A 22888-nucleotide genomic window follows, 5' to 3' on the forward strand; every position below is an offset into this window, starting at 1 on the left:
CTGAATATTAAGTACATTTTTCTCTCACAGTTAAATTCCCACTTGGCCTACAAAACACTTTGGAATCTCAAAACAGAAATGGTTATTACAAACCTGTAGAGAGGATTATAAAAGATTACATGCCCCTATTACATAGCTGCCAAGTTCTGAGAAGGTTCTCAAGTGACACTTCTCCCCAAAGCAAGGAGAGGCTTTCGTGAGAGGTTTAGAAAGCAGAAAATGGAGAATAGCAGAAAAGTTAATTATTCGTGGGAGGAAAAAAAGTCTGCAGTTTTTCCTCCTAATTTATGCATGGTCCTTTTCTTATCCAGCTCTATGCCCTTCACCTTGCTCTGTCCTCTGCAGTGCTTGCTCTCACCAACCCCTAATCTCCATCTCACAGCCTCTTCAGCACCAGGCATCCAGAGAGGGCTGTTCCCTCTTCATTCTTTATTTTTTGCAGCAGTGCAGGAAGAGGACAAAAGAAAAAATGTCCTGAACTTTAAAAGGACCTTGGTCCAAGGCAGCTGTGCAAAAAAAAAAACCTCAACAAAACAATTTAAAAGCAAAAGCTGCTCAGTTCCTGCATAGATTTTTGGTGCACAGACACAAAAAAGTACCAGTGTATTAGGGGTCAAAATTAAATGTGTGGCACAAGCAGTGCACAGAGCTTGGCAAAAGCACCAACAGCAAAGTTCACAGACCGCTTTACCCCCACCCTTGCCAAGAAGGCATAAGCCAGATGGCATTCATCTGTCACAGACCACTTTCAAAAGAGCACGACCCTTCTGCTTTCTCCTGTCAAGGAGGGAGGTATGGGAAGGGCAAAGGTGGGGAAGCATTTCTGCAGAGACAAGAAAGAGCCACAGGAAGGGAGCAGTGATGAGATAGTGCCCACAACAAGCTCCAGATGAACAGCTGAAAACCAAGCAGGCTATCTTTCCTTGCAGCCTGAACTACACCATGGCTGTCTCTTTTAGAAGCTTTCACCTTTGGCTTTATTTCCAGAAAGCAGGTATTTTCATTGTCGCTGATGTCACCCTATAAACTTCACTTCTCAGAGCAATGGCAGGATGGCTGAACTCCCCAGCTCTGAAAGAGAAAGACACCCTATACATTATCTCAAACCAACCCTCCCTGTGTGTGGTGGTGTTCATGACAAGAAAGAATAAGGGAGAAATAAAGAATGACATATTACAAAAAAAGCCTTGAAAATCTCACATGGTGCTTTAAACACTTGCTCACCCTGCCACCACTGCACAGCCAGTTGCTGATGTACAATTTTAGCTATTTGCAGCCTGAATGTTTCTGGGTAGACACACAAGCTGTCTATGTGCAGCCTGACTGTTTCTGGGTAGACACACAAGCTATTAGGTGCCTCTTTTGGGTTTGGGTTTTTTCTTGCCTCAACAGACTATGGGGAAAAGAGGACTTGTGAGCACTGCTGCTGTCTCATAGAGGGAAGTTTATTTCCCTTGTCAAAGGAAGACTTCACAGGACACTAAAATCTGCTGCAATAATGTGCATGGTTTTGCATATTTTGCAGGTCATTCAGGCATATAGGCTAAAGTTAGCTTTTGTATTTTAACCACTTGAAACAAATGACTAAGGGACCTCCTCAAGGGATTCAAATATCATGTACAAGAAGCCCTGCAGTACTCCCCTGCTATTTAGACAGACCAACTCTGCTTCCTTCTGGCATCTTCAAAATGTTTTCAGAAGAACCTGGAACCACCAGGTTATTACACATAAATTTGTTGATTTGACCTACTTAAAAGCAAAAGCACCAGAACACTCCTCATTAACATCTGAAAAGCCTTCCTGTATCTCAGTAAATCAACACTAATATTCAAAAGATGGGACTTTTTTCATCATTTAATGATAATAACACAAAACTTTATAGAGGAAGGAGACTGGATCTTATAAAAGTGCAATGGAGATCCTGAGCCATATTTACATTTATGCAAAGAGATGTCTTGTGGCAAATAACCTGAATCCCACATTTAATGCAGTATGGCAATGATCTGTAGTACCTCTTTCATCAGCTCTACCCTTTAACCTTCAGTTAGAGGTTATGTCAGGTTGGTTTCCCTGTGTAATTTAACCCAGCTACTGCACCTGGTTTAGGGAGGGAAACTGGCTTGGGGAGAAAAATCCCCTTTGGTTCAGCATAAGGAGGTCACCACCAAGATGGTCAAAGCAGGACACTGAGCTGCAGGCTGGCATCAGGGCTCAGGAACCTCCTGACTCAGAGTGCTTTGCTCTCCTCATTACCACACAGCATCAGGATTGGCAAACCAAGCTTCATTTTGTTCCAACATTTCAGAATGTTCCAACATTACAGAGGGTGATTTCTTTCTTCTTGCTTACTCTGCATGATATTGCCTGGAGAAGCTGTGTGGAAGTTTCAAAAACCAGACACAGGGCTTGGAGCAATCCAGTCTAGAGGAAGATGTCCTTGCCCACAGCAGAAGGTTGGGACTGAAGGATCTTTAAGATCCCATCCAACCCCAACCACTGTGGGATTCTGTGCTGTGGGAAGCCAGCTGTGAAAGAAAGAGGCAACAAGGAAGAAGTGACAGTGCCAGGCAGAGAACTGCCAGTGCCGAGCTAACCCTGTGCCAGGGGAAGGACATTTCCTGCAGGCCAGCCTGTTTGGACATTTGTGCCATGCTGAGCTACAGGTTCCTGAGGTATCACCTGAGCAGGTGGAGCAGGCTCCCCACGCTTTGGCAAACCCCAAGCAGAATGATTAATGCATCCTTTGAGCATGGGCTGGCTAATTAAAAGGATCTGGAGGCAGGGTGCAGCATTGCAGGTATTCTTCAGCTGGGTTTTCCCTCTACTCAATGTTTCCTTCTCCTTCCAGTAGCTCAGGCTGTGATGAACAAAGGCCACATCCTCACCCAAACACTCACTGCCCTTGAGCCCTCACCTTCTCACTTTCTTCCTCCTTACTCCTGCTCTGTTCCTCAAAACTTGTAAAATATAAAGCTCATGAAGGCCAAACCTTTTGTTCTTCATTACACTGCTTTTTAGCTGATTTGTATTTTCAAGATGGATTTTTATACCTAAAAATTTATATTTTAAATTATATTTTAATTTATATTAACATCTAATGCCTAAGCACCAACATGTACTTGTCCCCAAATGTCCTCCCTTCTGAATGCTTTGCAAACTGACAGGATAGAGCTCCCAGGGCAAACACAAACCCCCTTCTATCTGAAAGGTACTCCTCTCCAAAATCCTAGAAGGAGAACACAAACTCAGCAAGGATAAATAATAACCAGTGGAGAGGAAATGTCTGTCCTACAGCAATGCTAAAGAGAAATTTATAGGTCACAACCTTGCAGAAACAGGCCTGGTAACATCTAATTAGCAGTCTTGCTGAGCAATTGCATCTCATAACAGTAAACCCAACCAGACTGAGGGAAAAGGAGAGGGGAATTTTTATAGAAACACAATAATTACAATATTTTGGAGAGATTTGCTTTATGTTGCTGTTTTGTGGGGATCCCCTTTCCAGTAGGAATAATCAACCCACACAAGTGATTTAATGAGTTATTACTGAATTACATTTCACTCCTATTGGGAAACAATTTAGAAGGACAGCACGGATTTTTATTAATTATTTTATTTTTAAATTGAAATGCTAAGAATTTTGTTTGCTGCCAGAAGATGGGTGGAGGAGCAAGGAAAGTTCACATACCCAGGAGACTATTAACTAGAACCAACTTGGACAATGCATTTGAGAAGCATTTCCTTCCAGCTACTGTAGAGAGCTGTCCTTAACATGCCTTTACTTAAGCAGCCAACTTTCCACCACTGAGTACAATGAGATTTCAAAACACACAAGAAATCAGAGTATAAACAGACACAAACATCCCACTTAGTGACACAACAAAAGAAAATCCGGGGCAAAAAGCTTCAGCTTCTCTATTTTGTGTCCTTCATAAAACAGCTTTTTAAACAAACTGCTCCTCTTTTTTTTTTTAATTCCCTTTTTTGCTTTTTTTTTTTTTTTTTTTTTTTTTTTTTTTTTTTTTTTTTTTTTTTTAAGTGAAAGTATTAGCACAAAATACCTGGCTTAGCTGCCTAAGTAATGGTGCTCTTGAACAAAAAATTATTTCTGGGAGCTGAGGGATAAATCTCACCCAATATGGAATAGGAGGGATGGAGTTCCAGAGGAAACAAGCAGCCGACAAAGCAGGAGTGAGGCAGCAGAGCCAGCAGGAAGGAGTGGTGAACTGGGCAGAGCTGGTCCCTGCCAGCAGCACAAAGCAAGAACGTTGAAAATACGTATGAAGATCATGTCACAGAGAGCAGGAATGGCAAACAGATGAGGGGCAGCCCCAAAGAGTGAAAGACTAAGGAGCAACTCTCTTTCTTCAAGAGTTTTAGTTTGCCAGAGACAGATGGTGCTGCTTCCACATGGTTAGAGCTGGATGGTACCCTACCCCCCAACCCCTGATGGATGTCAAGCTTATTTTTGTAAATCTCTGGTGATAAAAACCATCCATGGCATCTTGCTCATTTCCCCCTCATTACTTTGCCAAAAACTTCCAGCTCTGCTTTCCTTGCCACATCTACAGACCAGTAGTATTTGTTCTGCTCTCAGTGACTAATGATGATTGTGCACATCCCTTGTCTTTGCAAAAGCCTTTTTTAACAATAGCACAAGAACTGAAAATGGTATACCTCAGTACCTGGGACCACTTTTGTTAGCCCTGAAGCAATCAGACACAATGATGAAAAGAAAAAAAAAAAAAATCTATTTTTTTCCCCCCAAACTCTCATGCGATTAAAATCCATTAAAATGCAAACAGACATGAATTTTATTTTACCCATCAGTGACCACACTTCACTATCCCTGGGCTATGGCTGTCTCTTTGTGAATTCCCTGCACGTAAGAGCAGCCAAGCTCTAGGTTTAGGAGCAATCAATCTAGCAAAGCTCACTAAATATATATGTGTGTGTATGTTTTATAATGATTTCCATTTTTCACGTTGATTTACATTGATCATTGGAAAGTACATTCAGCTTCATGTTTGCTTAGCTCTGAATAAACAAAGCGAAGGCTGTTGGGTATCCAAAGACAAATGAGACATTACAGATGTAGACAAAACCTATCATCACCCTGAAAGCATTTCTCTTTGAAATTATATAGCCATGCAGAAGTTATTCAGAGTGGAGATTGCTGTATGTGTTTTTAATTCAGGCTGGGCCTGTTGGGGGCAGGGAGGGAGAGTCTGATGAGTCTCTCTGCTGTCACTTTTCCTCTCCTGCATACCTGATCATTCAGAAATGTCTGATTCTAAGGATGTTTTTTCTTTCCCTTGTGTTCCCTAGTTTCCACTTCTCAGCACAGGTCTCCTTAGGTCCATATGTCTCAGTGCATTTACAACACACCCACCTGGATTTTTACCATTAAAATTACAATGAGCACATCAGCATCCATTTGAACATGCAATTCCACATCAAGCACAACCATGCAAATCCAGCACAGTTAGTGCCCAGCTGGCTTCACACTGCACAGGAGTATTTCTTTCTCATCTGCAGACCTTGTCCCCTCTTGCAGATAAACCCCCCCTGTTTCAGGGCTGTGCTGGAAATGATAGTTTCCACAGTAACAGTAGGAAGGTGTCACAAGTCTGGGTACATATGCTGCACAGCACAGCCAGGCTCCTGCATTTGGTGGCTGCTGGCTCTACAAGATGCTACATATGCACCCAATAAATTGCTTTGGTTCTGTGCAAACAGAAATTTTTCAATTAGTACGTTTGAGCCATTCATGTCTTTTGTCAAAGTAACTCAAAACTCCTGCTCAACACATATCAATCCCCCCAGAAAAAATAACAGTGCATTTTACAATTATATTTAAGGGCCTTCACTTCTCTTTATAGGCATGAAGCATTCACAGAAAGCTCAAAAGAAACTCCACAATGAAGAAGGGAAAATAGATTTCCTGGGAAGAATTCTTCCCCTTTTAGAGTATATCCAAGCAGGAGCTAAGGAACTGCCATTATAATGAGCACCTCAGGCAGGTTTGGTGGAGCCTCCTCCCTGCTGCTGTGGGTCCAGCTGAAAATACCTTGTTAGCACAGCTAAGCAGTGAACACAGCAGCCACAGCAGTGTCTGTGTGATGAGGGGGACAACAGCATCAGCAGACATAACACCCCACAGCAGCCCCAGCTCCCCAGCCCTGGCCTGTGCTCAGCAGCACTTGGGTGTAGAAGGGCATCAGCCAGATTTTGGACGTTTCAGGATTTGTCTCTGCACTGCCAAGATGCAGAAAACTTTGTACCACTTTTTCCTGACATGTGTTGGTTTGCTCTTTCTTTAGTATTAATCACAGACTGATTGTGCTAAAGTACCACGGTGACTGCCCCAGACATTTTCTTGAGATTATGTAGTAACAATAAAAGATACAAAAAAGACATAGAAAAGATATACAAACCTCTTGATGCCCAACCCCACAAAGGCACAAGGTCTCAACTGCCAGGGTACTCAACACTCTCCTAGATGCCCTGTGCTGTCAACCAGCTCTTCTGGACTGAAAGGCTTTTACCAACACAGGTCAGCCCTAACACTGTTTTACCATAAAGAGCCAAATTATCACGACAGCTGCATATGCAAGTGGGGATAGGAGTCACAGTTGGAAATAATGAAAACCAAAATCAAAACAATTGGTCTCTGCCACAACAGATTGAAAACTTATCCCTTCTTTCCCCACTCCTTTTCAAAACTTCATCCCAATTTCTGTAAGAGTCAGTCTCAGTATCATTTAAGTACTATGCCAATAAAGGAACAGGCTATCATACAAGACATCAGTGGCTTGAACCACACATTTTATCAGCTACAGGAGGGCTGACAGGAAACCTACAAATAAACCACAGGCAGCCAGAATCCTCCCCTTGCTGAGCACCACGCGCTCAGCCAGCCCAGCCTGCACAAGCAGCACCAGAGTACATCAGGCATGCAAGGATCCAGTGCCTCACAAAGCTGGCAGAGGAAGTGGTGACTGAGAGAGGCTATTTATACAGGACACAGCCAAAATAGCCCATCAGTAATGTTAAAAAAAGCATGAGTGGGAGATAACTGATGGCAACTGGGAGCTGTTTGGATCTGTGTGTTCACCTTCTTCCCTTCACAGGCAGTTCTCAGGGCCACTGCCTGGATCTGTGCTGCCAACAAAGCCTCCTCTTGTGTTACAAGTGCAGCCAGAACTAATAGGAGAGAAAAGGTAGATGGAGACACACTGCAAGAGTTTGGAGGTTTTTTTGTAGTACTGTGTCAAAACCTGCCAAACCTGCCTGCCAAAGCATCTGTGTCACTAAATGACTGCTAGAGGAAAACTGCTTTTAAGAGTATCTACATCAAAAGGGCTACTGGTTTTTCTACGAAAATGGGTTGTAAATTCATAGGTGTAAGTAGGAGAAAATCTACAGCAACTCATCTTAGGATGAGTGAGGTTGCAGCTAAAACTCTGACCATATTATCATCACAGAAATATCTGATAGTCTCAGAAGATTTTACTTGGGATCAGTCAGAATATGGGATGCAGGAAAGCTCCCAGGAAAGACAGTTTTATAGTTTTTAAAGTTTTATTTATATATGTAAAACATGCAAAAGCAGCTGAAGTCAGACATAAAAGGTCTGCTTACAACTTGCCATTTGACTTGCCAGAGTACTTTCTTGCACCTTTTAGAAAGAGGGATTTGTCTGTGGCAAGGAAGGGCTAAAAGAATAAGAGATCTTTTCACAATTAACAAATCTCAGGAACTAGAATTCAAACCTCAAACAACCACGTAATTCTGCTCCCCTAAGTCTCAAACCTGCAGACAGCATCAATAGCAATGTGTGGTGACAGCTGACACAAATAAATGCATTTGACTGCAGCAGTGGCTTTGCTCACTCCTGTTCTCACACATCACTGTCACTCATCTGGCTCCTCTCTGCAGCAGTTTCCAGACAAGTGGTTTTTCATAGAACCCTAGAACCCCAGAATGGTTTGGATTGAAAGGGACCTTAAAGATAATTTTGTTCCACCCCTGCCATGGACAGTGACACGTTTGACTGGACCAGGTTGCTCCAAGCCCTGATCTGGCCATGGAGGCTCCCAGGGATGGGGCACCCACAGCTTCTCTGGGCACCCTGTGCCAGAGCCTCACCACCCTCACAGGGAAGAGTCTCTTCTGAATATGGAAACCAAACCCACCCTCTTTCAGTTTAAAGCCTTAACCTCATATCCTATCACTACACATCCTTACTAAATTCTTACGTTTTGAGAAAGATCTTCTACACCAAATGCACAGATTAAAATGACCAGCTTATTCCCCACAAGACACAAAGACAGGGAATGTCTACTCTCCAAAACATGAGCTTCTTTAAGAAGCTATTTTGGTAATTTTTTTCTATCACCTTCTCTGTAGGAAATATTTCTTAACTTCATATGAACAAGCGGTCCCGTAAGTTGTAAAAAGCTCCCTCGCCCACAGAAGAGCAGATGTTGAGTTTCAGCTCTTCTCAGAGAAAGAGGAAAGGAGAGACAGTTGGTTTCGATGCTAACATGTCAACAGTTTCATGCATTAGCCTATTGTTTACATAAACAGCTTCCTTTAAACAAGTGATGTTTTACAGGATTATGAAGTATTTATTTCAGAAGAGTCTAAAGAGTCTCTTGAGTAACTGCACAGAGAAAGTATCACCACAGAAAGCATAAGGCTAAATGGTAACACAAGTTAATTAGTTAAAGCAGGCAATCAAGTAACTCTATAGCAAAGTAATGGGATAAATAAGTGCACAGAGATAATCTTGCACATGTTTACATCTAAAATGCCATTGCTTTGAGTCCTAAATCACATACTGTTAGCACTGCAAATCTGCACCATTCGTTATTTGGAAGAAAACCAAAGGCCTACAACCCAAATACTTTGCTCTGGGTTTGTTATTTTAAGGAAAAAAGGGTCAATGTGCCTCGGAAGCGCTCGCTGTGTGAGCACGCAGGCCATTCTCCTCTCGCGCCAAGCTCCATCACGGCAGCGTCTGTGCAAATGCAAACCAGGGAGCTCTGCCTGGAGAAGTTCCCCTCTCACTGCAGGCCCCAAATGAGTGTGTGTCAGGAAGAGTTAAGGCTCCCATTTCCAGTGTCAAATAAGCTTAGCTGGAACTGAACCACTGGGTACACTTCCCTTTTCTGTAGCCTCTGGCAGCTGCGATTTAGGGCTGTCTTGAAGAAGAACACAGAATTTTGAGACGAGTCTAACACAGTTTCTTTCACACTTCCCAAGCCTGGGCTTGCTGACCCCTCAAGGGGATTGGCAAGGACCAGTCTGGGCCCCTCCTGGGCTGTGGGGAAGGTGCTGACATCCCTCGGACAGCCCTGGGCTGTGAGCATCTCCTGCTGCCCTCCAGGACATCCTTCCCTGTTGGGTCTCCCAGCCCAAGCTTCTCCTTCTGGAGACTCCACAGCTGGAACACAGAGCAGACTCCAAACCCGCCTGCTCCAGACACAGCTTCTCCTTTGGAAAGCAAAGACTGTTTTCCCTCCTCCAGCCACCTCTTTTCAACCCTGTCTGGCCTGTTATCAAAGGAAAAGCTTCTCCCACCAAAACCCCAGAGCTTTACTTCACTGGGAGTCCTTTCTCCTAATCTCCACACTTCCACTCTTTGGCTGCCTCTGAGAAAGCTGCATCTCTTCAAAGGCCTCTCTCCTTGCTGAGAAAACACAGGAGACAAGAAGTCTCCAGGACACGATTACCCTCTCCTCAGATAATTCCCATGCAATAATTTCTCATGATCAAGGTAATCACAGATAATATTCCTGCATGCTCCAGCTGTCAGACTGCTCTGCACAAGCAGCACAAAGTACAACATCCCAACAGTCCCACAGATACAGAACACAAAGATGGCAAAAAGGAACATAACACCCTGCCAGTCACTTGCCATGATTTCATGAGTCAGAAAAGAGCTCCTACAAATATAAATACCCTCATTCATCCCACTGCATGTGAATCTTTGGATTCTGACAAAGTGGTGTGGGGATTAAATACATGAAAATCACAGGTCAATGCTGAAATGAGTGCAACTACTTGCATGGAGACACTGTCCGTTAAGTGGAATTAAAATCAGATCAGCATAATTTTATTGGCTTCAGATATTACAGTAATTATCTTGTGTTGGTTCATAAATATTCAGCTGCGCAGCATTAGCCTATAGCCCCTATTAAATGTTACAATGGCTGGGATGAACCAGGCAGAAGGAAGTCGTGGGGAGGGATGTTTAAGTGATACTTTAAGCTGTCAAATGCCAGAAATGTTCCCTGTGCATCCCCAGATCCTTGTAATTTCAAATATACCATGTTAACACAACATTTACTACCCTGAGACCACACTACAGTTTAAAAAAGAGAGACCAGGCAGCAATGTGTTATTTTTGTATTTATAACTACACAATTATTTTCATATTTATAACTACAGAAAACGGCAGTTTAATATAACAAGGGATTTTGTACAAGCAGCTATCTTGAATCTACTCTGATAATTAAAAGTGCAGGAGTTTGAACATTAAGACTACACCTTTCCACAACAACATCAGGTTTCACAGCACAAGGCATTTGCACAGCACTTAAAGGAACACTTGAATAAGCTCAATTGTGTAAAACTTCCCTAATAAAAACCCCACCAAAAATAAACTACTTAAGAGCAAGAGAGATTTGGGAGTGGAGGAACATGAGTCAGTAGAAGGGCTTCTAAAATGAGAAAGTGGTTTTAAAAACATGAATACAAAAAAGCTGCTCCAATGAGTAATAAATACTAAATTCCTACTCAGGAAGAAACAGCTTTGTATTTTGGGAATTGCTGAAAGAAACTAAACAGGGAACTGCCTTGGTTTTGAGTTATAAATGGGAAAATACAAATCTCTTGGTAAGTTTATATGGAAATATGTATGAAATGTAATTTAATAAACCTACAGTGTAAAGATCTTAAAGAGGGCATAGAGTTCAAATTACTTTAGTGATGTATAAAAAAACCCAAGCACTTCTGGAAAAGCAAGGATATTCTCTTACTCAAGGCACAAAAAATCCTCTATAAAATGAATGAAAGCTTGAAATCAAAATTAAAAGACCAAAGAAACATATCTTTATCCAAGTGACAAAAGAGAAGGAAGGAATTCTGAAGAACTGTCTTTATAAAAACATTAACAAGAGAGTGATTGTGAAAACCAAACACACACTAAGTAAAAGAACCCAGTGTTTACCCTCACCCCCTCAAACCAAACCAGAGATACCCAGGGAAGATATAGGTAAGGCATTCTGCTGGAGGATTATTTTGTCATCAGTCTACAATTAAACACACACCACCCTGAGATCCAGATAAGCAACAGTGAAATAAATGTTATCTGAGAACTCTCTCACAAACCATTCTCAAGAGTGTGAAAGGGTCACTGGTATTACTCAGAAATAATAAGAACAGGTGCAGCTGCTCACCCACAACCCTGCACCCAAGGCTTTGTCTGCATAGCTCCTTCCTTATCTTCTTCTTTCTACCCATATCATGGTATGTCCTCAATCAACAAGTTTATCAGAATGCCACTTCTCCTTCCTCAAGCTAACACATTTACTAGAAATTAATATGATATTAGATTTCTTAAGTAGTAAATTGCTGGATTAAGACTTTTCCTGACCCAGAGATAGGGAGGGATTTTAAAAAATTTTATTCTATTTTCAGTCTCATGAGAAGGGTGAGATGTTATAATTCATGCTATTACCATCAGAAGCCAGTTATTTCCTAATTACAATACACTAAAAGTGTTAAATAATAATAGTAAATAAATGTATTTATTTAGTAGTAATTAATAAATAATAATAATATATATTTTATATATACACTTATAGATTACTGTATAGATATACTTATAGTTATATTATATATAAATATATATACTTATAGTAATATTACTAGAATTAGTAATAATAAAGGTGAGTGTAAGGCCTTTTACCTTCAGGCTTTGCACACGCCAGGGGAAATGCTGTTTCCAAATGCCTGGCTCAAGGATGGTTAGGAATCAGCAGATATGCACCAAAATCACTTCATTCCCACCCAAAGCCGGCCCAGGCTGCTCCTGGGAGGGCCCACACAGCACAGCAGGAGAGAGCTCTGCTATTCCTGCTGAGTGCCCACTCCATCTGTGCCCTCCTCCCCACAGCCACCCTGCAGGGGGATGCAGGATGTCTGCCATGCACTCTGGGGAGGCTCTGCATCCAGCCAAGGCTCGGGGCAGAGCCAAAGGACGCAGCTCTCCCGGGGTTCAGCATCCTTTCATCGCCTAAGAGGATGAGTGAGTCCATCCAGGAGGGATTTGCACAGCCAAGAACTGATGAAACAGTGTCTGAACATGCTTCCCAGACTGTGAGACCAACTGGAAAATATTTACCCAGATCTTGATTTTCTTTTCTTTTTAAATCCCACTTCCCTCTTCAAGCTGCCATAAAAACAACTGGTCCTCTTTTGGGAGTTAAGCATTTCCTGAAGAAGGGAACCATTCTGCCATTCTGGCACAGAGATGAAGCAAAACACAAGGAGCCAGGCAAGCATTAGAAAGAAGACAAACTTTTAAAAAAGTTGATAATCTCCAAGTATTTCAGAGGGAAGTGGAAATACTTTTAATTGAGGGAGGCTGTGGAAGTAGAGGACTTGGCTTTGTGGACAGAAGAGGGACGGAACGTGCACCCCTGGCTTCTCCTGGTCCAAGTCCGAAGTGTGCCTCTCCCACTGTGTATTTCACAACACAGAAAAGGTCTCTTGGCTTTCATTCATTGTGACAAGAATTTCTGTCCAAGCAGACATTTCCTGGGGCACTTTTGATCAAGCTTTTCAGTGTAAAGCTGTTTGCATACTTTGGAGAAACCCCATGTCTCTCCCCATCCTGTGGTTGGGTTGAGCGCCTGAGCACTTTACCACAGATCTCAGCTGCATGAGGATTACCAAGTTCTGCTTCTTGAGGAGAGGAAAACATCCCTTTTCTTGGATTTTTCCTTGAACAGTAAACAGGACTATAGGCATGGAAGGACAGCCTCTGCCCAGCCAAGCACCAAAAGAGTCAGTGGACAACTCAGTGACCCCCACTGAATTAAATTGGTGTGGTTTTTGGAAGAACACAAGATTTGATCCCTTCTGAGCATCTCGATTGTGTGTGAAGAATATGACATTTCTCTCACCCCTTTTATCTTCAAGCCACCTCCCACAGACCTCAGCTGTAAACCCCAGGAGCTCACAAGTTCTACCACTGTTTTAGCAGATCTCAGCCTGCAGCCTTGCACAGGGCAGGAGCCTCTGCCCAGCAGCTCCAGCTAATTATGGCACAGACAGCACTTCTTTAAGGAAAATAAAACCAGGAGAGCAATTAGTTGTCCTCTGACTGTACAGCCCACACAGCTGCACCTCTTAGAGGGTGAACTAGTTCTGTTAAACACAAGCTGTCATCCACCTGAGGGATCAGAGATAGACTGTTTGTGATGGCAAAGGGTGAAAATAAACCCTATTGAGGCGTTTGTCCATCCCACCTAAAGCTCTGTTTTCCTGTGACGTGGCCTAAGCAGGACCTGGCTGTTGCAAGTGATTTTATGGGTGACTTCATCAAACTTATTTCCCCAAACACCTTCTCAGCTACAATTTCCTCCCTCGAGAGAGTTTGACTTTTAATCTAGAGACCCATTGTTTTACTCTCAGTTCCTGAATTGTGACTCCCTTTGCAAAACCAGTTTTGGCAGGCTCAGACAGAGGTTTGGCCCATCCAAAAAGAGCCAAAAGGCTCTGTCACTGTCCCATAACTGACATGTAATATTTACCAAGTGGTGCCTTCTCACAAATAATCCTTTTCCTTTGTTTACTTTACACACTACTAAAAAACAAAGCATCCCAATAACACAGAGACTGGAAATAATTGTGAATAATGAGAGAACCATTTGGTATCAAAGAGCACCAGAACTGAGGAAAGAAGGATGCTCAGCCCTTCATACACTGTGGCATTTTGATCCAAATGCTCATATCACATTGAATACCTTCCCAGAAGGTCTCACCAACAGTGAGATCCTACAGTAGAAACCTTTGCTCCTTATCTGAATAAATACAGAGGAAAAAACCCAACTAGCTCCTTAATTAGAAGACTTCAACAGAAAAGAAAAAGAAGAAAAGTAGTTCTGTTACTTTCTTTTAATCCCCCCATGTGTTCCACACAATTCATTAAGCATCATCAAGCCAAATTTCTATGGAAAAAGGTCTTGGAGAAATGAACCAGTGACTGTAAATAAATAGGCTTGAACAGATACAGTCCTTCTTAGTTATTTCTTGGTTTGGGTCATTTGTTTTTGTTTTAAAGCAAGGTGACAGCTTCCAATGGCAAACACAAGCCTGCCAGGGACATTTCACTGGGACTGAAAGACTGAACACTCCTGCAGACACAGTATATGCTTCTTTCACTACTACTACTGAATTTTTTGGAATGCTGATGACTTGTCCAGCAGCCTCAACCATACCCAGATATTATCAGGTTTTTAATATGATAATCTGGAGGACTCTGGAGGACTCATGCGGTTTTGGGAAGAAGGAAAGTTTAAATTTGTAATAAAACCCAAAATAAAGTTTGTGGATTTTCTCCAGGCATCATCAGTAACTGGGTTCAAGCTGGGTAGCCCACTAGAAAGTTTCAGAAAAGCCTGAGCAAAAATGCAAGCTTATCCTCTTTTTCCCCCACTTTTTTTTCCCCACCCTGCCTTAAGAGCGTTATCAGCAGGGTAGATTTAAATGAAATCTCAGACTGGCATCTTGCTGACCTCAATCCCAGCTGGCTAAACCCTTGCAACACGCCTGTCCTTGGCATCTACCAGAAAGCAGACACCAATCCAGCTGCTTGATTACGAAATGGAGAATCTGGTATGAGGAACTAGATCCACTCCAGTGTCTGGAGCTCTGTTTAAAAGACAGCTTAATTTCTCTCTCTCCCTGGTACTTCACTGACAGGAGCAGGCTTGATATCTCAATCAGGGCAGCACAACACCACAGAGGATACTGTGCCTGCAGGACTGCTTAAACCACACACTTGAGAAGGAAATGCTTCTGCTACCAGCAGGTGATGCTTGTTTTAAAGAGACCTCAGTTTTAAAGCACACACTGAAACATCTCATACCACTTCCTTACCAGGAAAGGACCTTTTTTCAGTTGCTTTTTAAAAGTCAAGATAGAACATCAGAGCATCACTGTCATGTTAATAAAGACAAGTTATAAAACAGTTTAAACAACTATCGTGTGTCTCACTACAGTCAGCTGTTACACAAACAGAACCAAACAAAAGTGAGCTCATTACCTGGACTCAAAACAATTGGATTGTTCTCTGTCTTCCCTTCAGTTATGGGCTCCCCTCTGCGACTCATGATCTTTGCCAAGCCACTGGAGAGGGAGGAGAAGATGCCCTGGATGAAGTAGCCCTGGGGCTCGGCCCCGCTGCCGTGGGGCTCGGACAGCGAGCGGCTGAAGGGAACCCGCACTGGCCTGCTCCTTCTTGGGAAGGGTGTCTCAGGTGGGTCCTCCTGGAGATTGGCAGCACTGGTAGCATCCATGCTTGCAGAACTTTTACCAAGACTTGGGTCACTGCATTCCCCTTTCAAGCTGGAGGAGTCTGCTCTTCTGCTCGCCCTCCAGGGAGGCCAAGGGTGTGTTTGCCACCTGTATACTCCAAGAGGTTTCTCTGAATCAAAACTCATCTGTTTATTCAACTTCTTGCTTCTCATTCGGTGGTACCAGTGATAGTCCTTCAAGGCAGCTGTGCCAGCATCTTCTTCTGACAAAGATCTTCTGAAGGTCCTGGGAGAAAGACTATGATGCTTTTTGAAAGCGCTCATTTTCCACCCTTTGGATTCGACGCTTCACTTACATTCCTCGTTGCTTAGCAGTCACGTAGCTGTAGTTCCTCACTCACCATTTTACATCCCCAGTTACTTTGCTCATGGCTGGGAACTGCAGAACAGCAGAGGCTCTTTCTGAAGACCTTGAGCACCAATCCCAGAACCAGGTATTCCTACATCTCCACAAGGAGGACGTGCCCTCACCTGTAGCACACCGACTTCTAACAGCACACGAAGCTTTGCTGAGCTTGCTATCGCTTCCTGGGCTGTCACATTTCTGCACCAAGCTCTCAGGAAATGACTAAAAGAGCCCAGAAATGAAAACCCACAGCGCTGTTCTGTACCAATCACACTTCACTTTTTTCAGTCTACATTAAAGATTTGGTTAAAAAAAAAAAAAGGAATGCAAAAGTACTTTGCTCTAGAGACCCGGCAACGTCTCAGAAAAGCACTGAAAATTTGCAGTACTCGACTAAGAGTCATGCACGTGTTCTTTGGTTAAGTAGCAAAGTATATTAATATATACAGTTAAGTATAAAGTTTCTCTTTACCACAGGTATGTTCTATCACTTAAGAGTACCTCAGAGCTGCCTTTTGGAGAAAGGTAATACAGACAGATTTATCAGAATCGAGACAGATTTATCAGAATTGTGCTGGAAGCACGAGACAGGAAAGCAAAGAGGAGGAATGGAGGAAGGAGAACAAACCCTGCAACTCAATGCAGTGAGAGTGTAAATACACTGAAGGGAAATAAGTAAAGAGGAGGAGAGAAGGGTGGGTGGGACTTCACCAAACACAGACCAAAGGGAAGGGTTTGAGGCATGGCAAACAGAACAGGGCAGCAGGAAGATAGTCCTTTTTCTCCTCCCCCTTTCTTCCCTTTTTAAACAGCAGAATAGGGGATTATTTTTTATAAATCTAAGTTGCAATAAATGAGACGGAAAAAATAGTCCTATCTGCCTAACCAAGAGGAAAAAACCCTCTTGCCTTCACTGCAATTTAAGAAACAGCTGAGCGTTCTAAAATCTCATAAAGAAAATATCCGCTGGTGAACGAAGAACACCCTTGCCAAGTTTTAGACCAGAACACTTAAATCTGAAGTCTACACAAATCCCTGAAAATAGGGGGTTTATAATGGAAATGCTGACACACCCTTGGCAATCAAGTAACAATGAAAACTACTCCTCTGGTTAAATAAAACAATAATCTGGTCTGGCAGACCAATAAAGCTTAACTGACCCACTATGGGATCTCTCCTTTAAGCTAGGCTGCATTCATCAGCCAAAGCACATTCCTGACAGCTGCAGATGCAAAAACTTCCTTACTTATGTGTGTATGTGGTACCACTGCTCCCTAGAACAGAGACAGAGTTACCCTAAAACCTCCTTCAAATAAAAAAAAATAATTACTCAGTAGTAAATTAGACTTTTCAATTATAAACGACAGAAGCAACTATCTCAAAATGACCATGTTTAAGAAGTCACAACAAATAATCCCAGAATCAGAAACAGCTTGGACACTACAATGCAATTTCTGCATCAAATAATGATGCTGCCTCTTGTGCTTTGTCAACACCATGCTGCTCAGAATGTAAGTCTGGAATGACAAAATGTACCTGTACCACACCTCTGCTACAATCTCCATCCAGAGCAATAAAGTTACAAAGAAGCACAAGCAGTGAACACAGAGATACTCCTGTGAAAATGAGACACAGACTTTGCCAAGAAATAGTTTGCTGACTTTTGTCTTCTGCTTCTTGATGCCAGGGGTTGCTGATCACCTTTGGTGGCAGCCCATCTGGCCCCATGGACCCACACAGGTTCTTCAAAGTAACTCCTGACTTGACCTTCATGCATTGCTGGTAGCTGTTCTCCTCCTTGATCCCTTTCACCAAGCACAGCAGCCACAGGTGTCCATGTTTCACAGAATGAGGCAAAACCAGAAGCACTGAGAAGCCTAAAGGTTTTTGGGTCTGCTGTTACTGGGTCCCTCACCCCTTCCAGCAATGGGTTCTCCTTCTCCTTGCTGAGCCTTTTGCTGCTCATGTAGCAGCAGTGCTTTGGCCAAATGCTTTGAATGAGGCAGGCTGGTAAAGCAGGCTCTGTGGAACGTCAGGAGCATTAATAAATCCGACAGATGACGATGTGGTTGGCTCCAGTGGCACCAGCCATAATCAGCAGGGAAAGCTGAGAATGTGAGGCAGGTTTCTGGTCAGCTCTGCAGGCTGGGTTTGCACAAGTTTCCACGAACACACTGACATCTCCTTTGGGGCTGGGAGCACAGAAGGGCAGGAGAGGACAGAAAACACAGACAGATGGTGCAGGAGCTGAAGTTCTCCTGGAGTTGCTTGCTGTGGATTTCTAGTGTGCTTTGTAACTCCTGCTGAACTCTGCCAGGCTGGGCACCCACACAGACTCTTGAAACAGCCCTTGGAGAGCCCTTACCTGCCCTGTTGGAACACTTGGTACCCCTGAGGAATGACTCAGCTCAGATAAAATGACCCAGCAGCACCAAAGCAGGGATTTAGCACAAGAGCACTCTGCACAGGACAGAACTTCAGGCAAGACACCAGACTCTGCATGAGGATAGAGATCATCTCCAGGATTCTCCCCTCCTTTTCCACCACCATCCTGCGGACACCTGACTGTACAGAAAGATCCCTCCATCCCCTTCCCGATACAGCTGGCATTGCATTGACCACTGACTCACACAGACCACCCATTTCAGCAAGGGAACTCACAGAAAGATTACACACATCTCCAGTTCCAGCACACAGCAACATGCAAAACCAGTTACGGGTTAACTGCTACTCAAAGCTATTTTTATTGGTGTGGCCAGGGGTTGGACCACAGCTCTGCAGACCTAACAATACAGAGAAAGGCTTCAATAAGCACTCTACATGAAGCCCAAGAACATCAAAGTCACAGTTTAGTTTAAGTTCAAATAATATTGAGAAGGCTTTTTATTTTCTTACTTCTGGTTTCACTTTTTATTTCATGTTACCACTGCTCAGAAGAACACATTGTGTGATCAAAGGAACGTTATCCTTGGCCTAGCTGAGGTTTCACAGTGTACTCTAGAGAGGGTAAAAGGGTCTTTCTCAAAGTGCTTCCAAAAAGGCAGACAAGATTTACATGTTTATTAACATAAAAACACTGATAGACAAGTTTGCTTAGTCTACCAATAAGACAATTCTTTAAAACAGCTAACTCAAACATTTTAGCCTGGGCTTCGAGTCAAACTGATCTCTCCCTTCCTTACACACATCAGCAGCAGCAATGATGATGTTCAAAAAACCCCTTTGTCTACACTACGTTAAAATTTGTCTCCAGTGGCTCCAGCATTTCTGGTGTCCACAGAACATGCAATGAGTAATCCAGAAGGCAGAACTTTCTCCTTGATCCCCAGCCCAGTCCTTCCAGAGCAGCAGCTTATCCTGAGAAGCATTTCCCAGTCTCAGTATCACAAAGAAATCAGCTTACAGCAGTGACTGCCACTGTATCAGTGATGTGAGATCCCAGCCATACTGAGCCTCCCACACAACTGTCAGCAGGTAAAATAATGTCAGGGGAAGAAATGGGTTTGTCAATTAAGTTGAGAAAATTTGAAATATTTTTACTCTTGTTTTTAATACCAACTGCCTACAAACGTGATCCTCCACCAGCATATTTTTCTCAGTTTTCTTTTTTTTGGTAGTGTTTGCAATTCATTGTGCCAAATCATTCATTTAGCTTTTCAGAAAATTACTATTTTCTTCCTAACAATCCAGTCACTTAATCATCACATTTGACATGTTTAACAGCATTATATTTCACTACTCCTAGATATTTAAGTAATTTATGCACAAAATGCAGATTTGCTATGTTGGAATGTAACTGTATTTCAGCTTTAAGATTGTATTGGGAAAACAATCTTTCTTAACTTTATAACATTTCACAGAAAATATACACAAGCAGCCTTCCATTTGCACCGAGCATATGAAGATAAATCTTTGCCAAGGGCCTCCTGTGTGGGAATTCTACTCTCCATCATTCAGCTCTCCAGAAAAAACTACCCCGATCTAGTGCAAGGAGCTTCAGCAATTTCTCAGAGTATGTTGTTTAATAAATACTACCAGCCAATTAAAAAAAGTAAAAAAGCAATGCCACAGAAAACCCAAGTGCACCATTGCCAAGCAGCTGGACGGAGGAGAACCTGGCTCTGATGTTACAAATTAATATTTAATGCTTGCTTGCTCTCTGGAAGCTGTCTAGTGCTTGAGTAAAGGCACTACAAAGTGTAAAATTTGAGTTCATAGCTTATATTGTAAAAAAAAGGATGAACTGCAATCTCCCATGACTGAAATGCTCCATTCTGAATTAGTTTTGGACCAAACAAACTTACCAGCTTCTCATTTTTTACCAAGACATGGAGGGGGAAACGGGAAAGAAGAGAGTTAAAAGAGAAAAAAAAAATAAAACCAAAATGCCACACAACCACCAACATCCATGATAAACCCTGAACATTTATTCACCACACTTGGTTTCAACCAAGTCCTCTCTTTTAATTGAGAAAAATCAGCAGGCTAAGCAAATACCACTTCTGAAAAGATCCCAGCTTAAGTCCGCACCAAGCAGCCATCACATGTACAAAAGTAAACCAAGTTGCACCCTGTATCCTCTCCAGAGGAACCAAAAGTAATACAGAGGGTCAGGGATCCTGGATTTAGCAGTCTAGCTCCCCTTAGCTCTTCTCCCATTTAAAACTAGCCCAGTGCATTGGAAACAGTTCATGGAACAGTAATCAATATATAAAGCAGGAATGAACACAGAAGTTTCCTAATTGACCCAACTTGACATGTGGTTAAATAGCACAGAAGATGAAAGATTTTTCCTTCCCTTTAAATTAGAGACTTTTCAAAATATTAAGTTTTGTTTATGCAAGGCTAAGTAATTAATGACCTAACATCCCCTTCCCATCTCCTATCACCAAGATGCATCTGTTTCCCCCTGCAACATTTCCTGCAGGTGGATATGACTTTTCCTCAGCTCAGGGCAGGCCAGTGCACCTGACTTACTCCACCTCTTAATATTTAGTGCTAATTAATGTTTAGAAGTTACACAGAGGACAAATGAAACAGCACCTTAGAAATTGTGGCATTTGGGGTTAGAGTGACTGGAATTGGCATTGCTGGAAGTCAGAGATCCCTTCCTGAGCCCAGAGCAGAGCTCCTGAGAGCAAAGCTGCCCCACGTGCCTCTCACAAGCCTGGAGCTGGCCAAGCCTTCAGTGACCAACTGCAAGCTCACCTGTCCCACATAAATCAAGATGTGCTGTTTCCACTATCACTGTGCTGAGCCTGAAGTGCCTCTGGGCAAGCTACACGGTGACACAAGAGCATTTAAATGCCACCTAAATGTTGGTGTCAAGGCAGGCTGTAACTGCTGTCCCTGCCCCATGACTCCAAGCCCAACCTGTCCCTACAGCTGCAGCAAGCCAGCCTGACCCCGCTCTGCTTTTGCCATGGTTTAGTTCCTGAAGGCAGGTACTGAAAACTCCTCAAGACACACGGGAATTTCCACCTGAATATGAGGAAGAACTTCTTCACTGTGTAGTGACCATGCACTGGAAGAGATTGTCCAGAGAGGTTGTGGAGTGTCCCTCACTGGAGATATCCACACCTGTCTGGATGCAATCCTCATGCCTGAGCAGGAAGGCAGGATCAGATGACCACCTGTGCTCCCTTCCCACCTGACTCATTCAGTGACTCTGTGATTTCTGCCCTCTGATTCCTTGGCAAAACCCCTACAATTTCTCTGCTGACACAAACTCCCCACGTGAAACTCTCCTGGTTTCATTTTTCCACCCTGTTCCCGTGATCTGCATGAGAAGCTGCTACAGCCCTGTCAACTGAGCAGAGCAGAGAGAGATAACAGAAATTTATGAGATGCTGGGCTTTGGATGGATGCCAGCAAACGTTAGCAAGAAAATCCCATTTCAATACATTGAAATAAACCTGGAGAGCGGCGATGCCAGGTTTTAATTTCACTAGCAATCTTCTGTTGTTGTTGTTGACGACCAAACACAGCTCGTGCCAAGTTTCAAGGGCCATAAAAATGTACATTTAAGAGCCAGCCAGACACAGGCAGTGGCTGAGCCCACACGCTGCTGCGAGCCACCCCAGCCAGCCAAGGATTTCAGCAAATAAATAAATTAATGCATGACCTGGAGGTAAACATGCCAGTAACTACTCTAGTGGAGGCACTCCCCTCTGAAATGTGGGGAGATTTAGGGATTTCTGTAAGGAGGGGGAGCCCTCAGCCCTGGCCTGGGACATACACAGGGAGCTCAGGCTGGAGGGAACCCTCTGGAGGCACAGATCAAGCAGAGCCCCAGGAGAAACACAGCTGCAGTGATCTACCCCACTGTCAACTTGTGCAACTCCACAAATAAATCAGTATGTTTATATAAATATATAAACATCAACTGCATAAAGAAAAAGCTCTTATGCCCAGCCTGACATCCATTTCTGTGTGACTACAGTTTGGGCTTCATACCATCAGAAATATCATCCACAAGCTGCTCATTTCAGTTTGTAAAAGCCTTGGTTTCCAGCAGGCTAAATTACCTTCCCATCACCCCTCTTCATTCCCATCTGAAGTGTTTGGGATTTTTGTGGAGAGAGTGGGGGAAAAAATCATTACTGCTGCAATCTTAAAGCAAGGGTTTTACCAGCCAAACACGGTTTTACTGCTAGATGTGATCCCTGTGTTCATCAAGCCAATCACAGCCTAAGCTACTAGGGGAGGAAACACAGTTATAGTACATAGGCAACTTAATGGATAAACATCCCAAAAATGGTATTGGTAACTATGCCCAAGTAGCAGGTGCATTTATTTGAACTTTCCAGCCTTTATTTTATGTAACTAGAAAGGAACATATCCTCACTGCAGACTGCTGCAAAAATAAGACCTATCAACTCTCCACCAAGGATCTTAGGAGCTGGGATTATAATTTCATTCTGGATAT

The 22888-nt window shown here is 43.0% G+C and overlaps 1 protein-coding gene across 7 annotated transcripts in view; it reads right to left on the reverse strand.

Moving 5' to 3' along the window:
* RASAL2 (RAS protein activator like 2) overlaps positions 1–22888 on the reverse strand; it is a 126773-nt gene that overhangs the window by 90947 nt on the left and 12938 nt on the right. Inside the window, exon 1 of one of the 7 annotated variants that reach the window (XM_063165399.1) lies at positions 15344–16190. The exons of 1 other annotated variant lie outside the window; for it this stretch is intronic. In XM_063165399.1, coding sequence (XP_063021469.1) covers positions 15344–15878 — 535 coding nt within the window. In that variant the 5' untranslated portion in view covers positions 15879–16190. Of the gene's footprint in view, positions 1–15343; positions 16191–22888 lie in introns of those variants that run through there. 5 more of the 7 variants (XM_063165403.1, XM_063165398.1, XM_063165402.1 and 2 more) reach the window with 5 other exon arrangements.

The sequence above is a fragment of the Melospiza melodia genome, chromosome 11 (assembly GCF_035770615.1).
Source record: "Melospiza melodia melodia isolate bMelMel2 chromosome 11, bMelMel2.pri, whole genome shotgun sequence".
NCBI classification, from domain to species: domain Eukaryota; kingdom Metazoa; phylum Chordata; class Aves; order Passeriformes; family Passerellidae; genus Melospiza; species Melospiza melodia.